This window comes from Orycteropus afer, unplaced genomic scaffold, assembly GCF_000298275.1.
Source record: "Orycteropus afer afer isolate SDZICR_OR568_19922 unplaced genomic scaffold, OryAfe1.0 scaffold00003, whole genome shotgun sequence".
NCBI classification, from domain to species: Eukaryota; Metazoa; Chordata; class Mammalia; order Tubulidentata; family Orycteropodidae; genus Orycteropus; species Orycteropus afer.
Window position 1 is genome coordinate 29,486,620 of NW_006921590.1, and position 6,000 is coordinate 29,492,619.

Consider the following 6,000-nt stretch of genomic DNA (forward strand, 5'->3'; position numbering starts at 1 on the left):
AGTGAACTTGCATCCACTTCTGCCATGCATCCACTTTGACGATAAATCAAAGAGGACCAGACAGCTAATATATCTCTCTCATCGTTTTAAAAACAAATGATCTTTCTGTTCTGGGGCTTGACGACAAAGTTCTCAGTGGCACAAGTCTACTAGGCCCTTAAAGGTGGACCCACAAGTCCGCGTCCAGCTCCTTTCAGCTTATGGGATCTGAAATGAAAGCTCTAGATTTGGAGTGGGAGACTGTGGTGTGGTGTGGTTTAGCAGCCCCATATCCAAACCAAAAAAACCAAACTCACTGCCGTCGAATCAGATCCAACTCACAGTGGCCCCTCCTTGGGTTTCCGAGGCAGTATCACTACTGAAGTATATTGCCCAACCTTCCCTCTGAGGAGTGGCTGGTGGGTTTGAACCGCCAACCTTCTGGTTAGCAGTCAAATGCCTTAGGCATTACACCACCAGAGTTCCCACCTCATACCTAGTAGAGAAGAATGCTCTGTATCTTCATGGTGCAGTCCAAGTGAACACCAGGAGCCCTGGCTGTTTTGTGTTACGGGAAAAAGACAACACAATTCTCCACAACACAGTTTCTCTCTTGATTCCAATGTGACTTTTAGCTTCCAAAGCTGATTTCCAAAATATGTACATTTTCGAGTCACATTGACCTGGTTTGATGTTCTGGCTCTGACACTTTCCAGCTATGTGATTTTAGGCAATTAAGCTCTCTGACCCTTAATATCATCATCTGTAAAATGGGTGTGTTGATATCAACTTTAAAGAATGAGTTGTGAATATTAAGTATCAAGTTCACTGTATGGGGCAGTCGATAATTAGCTATCTGTTTAAAAGCTGGCTCTCTAGAGAAAAAAAAATTATAGTGTTTTCCAATTTCCTTGGTGTAAATACTCTCACAATGGCTACCAACATGCCATCACTGAATGCAGAGTTCAGAGGAGATGCACAATAATTCACCATTGAGTAGTGTTTCCACTACACAGATACAATAGACACAAATAACCTTGCCACGGCAGACAGAATAGTCAGATAACAAAATAATTTGTAAGTGATAAATTTGAATATTTTTTTCTAATATATTTTATTTAAGTTTGTTTCTAATACATTTTATTTAAGTTTACATGATTTAATTTCTAACAATGGCTATGTTTAACAACCAGTGCACAAAACTCCTGAAAATTTAACAATCACCTCTCACAAGCTCAGAAAAGCTGACACAAGCCAGATCTAGCACACAGCTGGGCTCATCTGTAGGGGCTCAGTAGACATGGCTTCCCTTCTCTCTTCCTTTCCTGTCCTCAATCCTGGGAAAGATTTCATGAAGGTTTTCCTAGGTAGAGACAAAGATGTTCCCTGTCCTCCTGCAGCCTCCAAGCTTTGCCTTCGGCCTCCACCCCCTTGGCCACTATCCCAGTCCTCACCCTGTGCTAAACCACAGCCAAGTTCCTAACCCTCATAATACTGCCTGACTGGCCTTTTCTACAGCTTAGAGGACGCTGAATCACTAACACTGGAGAAAACATTGCCTGTACTAAGGAAGGCTACTGGAAGATGATGATAACAGTAATGGGACTCTATGTTGAATAGTGGCAACTGTTGGTTTATTTTAGGATCCCTGTCCATAAACAGTAGCAAGGCCAGAAAGCTGTACTTCGGCAAGTAAGAGTCTACAATTATCCTCCTCTTGAGTCTGGAATAAACCCCTGGTTGTTATTCAACAACAGCTACAGCAGGAAGGTCTCAAGCTCCCCAGAACCCTACCATTGCACGAGCCTCCTAGAAAGCACACTTGGACATCTATCCTCTATCAAAGACTCTGAGTGGTGCAAATGTTTAACAAGTTTGGCTGCTAACCAAAAGGTTAGAGGTTCAAGTCTGCCCAGAGGCACCTTAGAAGAAAGGCCTGACACATGGGTCAGTGTCAGTGCAATGGCAACTGGCTTTGGTATCTTCTACCATATTTAGAGCCATGACAGTTCTGGAAAAACAAGGAGATGGCTGAAAATGCAATCACCCTAAGTCCATCATCAGAAAATGTTAAAAGCCGCTAAATAATGCCAGGGAAATGTAATTTAAGGAGCCAGAAACTCTTCCCTAGAAAGTTGAAATCTCACCACTGTGACAGGCACTTTGAACATGTCTGCCTTTGAGTTATCTTTTGTTCCAAAAACCCAGTCTTAAAAGCTCTTAGAAGATGTCTTAGTTATCTAGCACTGCTATAATAGAATTACCACAAGTGGGTGACTTTAACAAACAGAAATTTATTCTCTAACAGTTTAGGAGGCTAGAAGTCTGAATTCAGGGTGCCAGCTTTAGGGGAAGGCTTTCTCTCTCTATTGGCTCTGAAGGAAGGTCTTTGTTTCTTTTCAATATTTGTGGGTCCGGCGTCCCTTGGAGCTCTCCATGTGTCTTGGCATCGATCTTCCTCCAGGTATAGGAGGCTCTCAGTGCAGAGACTCTGGGACCAAAAGGCACACTTCACTCCTGACTGTCCTTTCTTGGTGGTACTCAGGTCCCTCCTCTGCTCACTTCTCTCTCCTTTTATCTTTTGTAAGATAAAAGGTGACACAGGGCACACCTAAGGAGAACTCCCCTCACATAGGATCAGGGCTGTGACCTGAGTAAGGGTGTTGCATCCCACCCTAATTCCCTTACAACTGATTGGCTGATCACATCAGATCACATCATGGAAGATGATTACATCATTATATAACTGCCAAATTACATCATAAATAACTGTCAAACCACTAAGAATCATGGCCCAGCCAAGTTGACAGATATTTTAGAAAGACATAACAATCTATGACAGAAGAGATCACATTCTGTGCTAATTTATTCTTTATCTACTACCCCTTTTTTGAGAAAGACACATTTTTAATTCAAAAGTATTTGCTATAAGAAATGTGCTCAAAGCTACCCAGAGCTGCAGAACTGTGTGGTGTTTTTCTGTGCCCAGTGCAAGTCAGGATGGTAAGTGATGGAAAATGTCCCCAGTGACACTGTCTCCTTTGGTGTGTGATCATTCTAGGTGGGTGATGCTCTGTTGGAAAATGCCCAGCTCATGCTGCAGAAGGAGAATATCCAGGCGGGCGCAGACAACTTTAAAGAGAGGTAACACTCTGCTGGGTGATCCAAATGGTTAACACACTCAACTGCTAACCAAAGGTTGAAGGTTTGAGTCCAGCCAGTCCACTCAGAAGAAAGTCCTGGCTATCTTCTTCCAAAATATCAGCCACTGAAAACCCTATGAAACACAGTTCTACTGTGACACACATGGGGTCACCTCAGAATCGACTCCATGTCAACTGTTATTGTTGTTGTTGTTTGTTTGTTTTATTGCTCTACTGGAAAAATGACAGCCCTTCCACACCCCTGGATTCTTGGGATAACACTGTCCCTCAGTCTGCTTCATTTACCTTCAACCTCAGGGAAGGCGGAGGTGGGATACAAAGGTCCTGGATAATTCAGAGCCAAGATTGTCTGGTTCAACCCCTCCCTGCATACACAAACAAGGCCCCAAAGGCTTGGTTGAGAGTGTTGGGGTTATATGCCATTGAGTCAGACCCGACTCATAGTAATCCCTCCTTGGGTTTCTGAGGATGTATCACTACGGAAGTAGATTGCCCAACCTTCCTTCCGAGGAGTGGCTGGTGGGTTTGAACTGCCAGCCTTCCAGTTAGCAGTCAAGTGCCTTAGGCACTATGCTACCAGTTGAGAGTAGTGGTTCTCATACTTTAGTATGCATCAGAATTGCCTGGGGGACTTAACAGAAAAGATAGATTGCTGGGCTACACCCCTAGAGTCTCTGATTCAGCAGATCTGGGGTGGGGCCCAAGATTGTGCACCTACAAGAAGTTCCCGGTGATGCTGATGCTGCTGCTCCTGGTACTACACTTTGAGACCCACTGGTTTAGAGCAATGATTCTCAACGATGACTGCACAATGGAATTACTTGGGGCACTTACACATATTGGTGCACAAGCCTCACAGACTAATTAAGTCAGGGTCCTTGAGGTGGGATCCAGGCCTCAGCACTTTTTAAAAAGCTTACCAGGTGATCTCAGTGTGCATCCCACCTTGAGAACCATTTCTTTGGTTCTCAAATCTAACACAGTCTAGTACAGTGTTTCCTAGAGTGTGGTGTGTACATTGTCAATCCAGAGCCTTTGAAGTGGTATAAGAATAAACATTTTGTTTTCCATAGTTATGTGTCTATTTTTATAGTTTCCTTCTGTTTATAATCTGTGAGCTGTTTTCTCACTCATAGTAGCACCATTTACAGTAGCAAGTTTATATAATATAAAGAGGGTTTAAAATATATTTATTTAAAATTTACTTTTTAAGTATATAAATTCAAGGGAAAATGTTAAGTCAATGATGGCACCAGAGATATGCATTGAGAGAAAAATTGTGAAGGCAGGTGAAGTTTGGGAAATGCTGGTCTAATGGAGAAGCAAAATGAAGAAGACACTTTTCTGGATGAACACAGTAATTCTGAGATTTCTTGTGGTGAAGGGTGTCCTGGAAGCTAAGCAAATAAGATGGGAGATTGAGATTGTTATTCAAAGGAACTTTTTCCTCAATTGGTAAGGACAAAAGAGGAAAGGCATTTAAGTGGAGGTCTTTGGAGAGACTAACCCCATAATCTCTTAGGATAATAAGGGTATTGTGATGAAAAGGAGAATTTCCACCACCTCCTCACACCCTACGTCATTTTCTTTCTCCACCTGCTAAACAGACCTCCTCTAGAGGTCACTGGGGGCCAAGGCAACTCTCAGGCAGCCAGGGCTTCTGGGTGGCCCAGTGCTGTGCTAGCCAAGGTCATAGGAGCATGAAGAAGTGAAGTCAGCCTCCTGGCCACTAACAGTTTATTGTACAATTAAAGATAGAAGCCAATAAACATGAAACCATAAGCATTAAATTTAAGGTAGAATTTGAATGTGAAATTAAGGTAGTACTTTGTTATGGATTGGATTGTGTTCCCCAAAAATATGTGCAGTAAATCCTAACCCCTATAACTGTGGATGTCATCCCATTTAGGAAAAGTATTTTCTTTGTTGTATTAACGAGACCATATCAATATGGGGTGTGTTACTAGGGGGTATAGAGAGCACCAGGTGACTATCCAAAGGGATATCATCAAAATGACAGTCTATAAAACATTTGTGCAAAGTTTCAGCTGACATTTATTATTTTTTATAAAAATATCCCCATAGATAGTTATAACAACAAAAACATTTTTCATAAGCCTTGCTTACATGTCTCAGTATACCTGCAAGGCTAAAACTCTATGCTAATTTTCTTTTAAAATTTTCTAATGTGCTCCAATCAGAGCCGTCATTATTCCCCAGTTACAATGATGCTTCAAATCACGTGCTTCATCTGCACGCACTGTTGTTTCTGTTGCTACCAATGTTGGGAGCTCTATTGGCATAGTGCTAACCAAAAGGCTGGCAGTTCAAACCCACCAGCCACTCCTTGGAAGGAAGGTTGCGTAATCTACTTCCTCATTGATACCACCTCAGAAACCCAAGGAGGGGTTGCTATGAGTTGAAATCGACTTGACAGCAGTGAGTCTGGGTTTTTTTTGGTTTGATTTTGTCATTATTCTTGTGTTTTAGCTACAATATTGTGGTAATTAATATTAGGAAATCTCTATCAATAACTTTTTTTGAGAATGAAGTAGTAATAAAAGGAAAAAATTTTTAAAAAGTCATCTTCTCAGTTACTAATAATGCTGAAATTTAATGTAGAAAGATTTTATAAAATAATTTTTGTTAATATTCATGTAATCTAAGAAATATTACATTTAGGCAATTTACAACTATATCATATATTATTCTTGAATTAATATTGATAATAAACATTACTAAGGATTCTGTGATGATGAATGCCACACCATTCCTTTTCAAACTGTCATTCCCGGCATAGTAGATGGTAGAATTTTGCAAGACCAACGACTTGTTCATTGCAAACACCTTTTTTCAA

General features: G+C 41.2%; 1 protein-coding gene across 1 annotated transcript in view; it reads left to right on the forward strand.

Moving 5' to 3' along the window:
• BFSP2 (beaded filament structural protein 2) overlaps positions 1 to 6,000 on the forward strand; it is a 94,144-nt gene that overhangs the window by 41,984 nt on the left and 46,160 nt on the right. Inside the window, exon 2 of the mRNA XM_007937469.2 lies at positions 3,041 to 3,123. Within this exon, the coding sequence (XP_007935660.1) occupies positions 3,041 to 3,123 (83 nt within the window). The remainder of the gene's footprint in view (positions 1 to 3,040; positions 3,124 to 6,000) is intronic.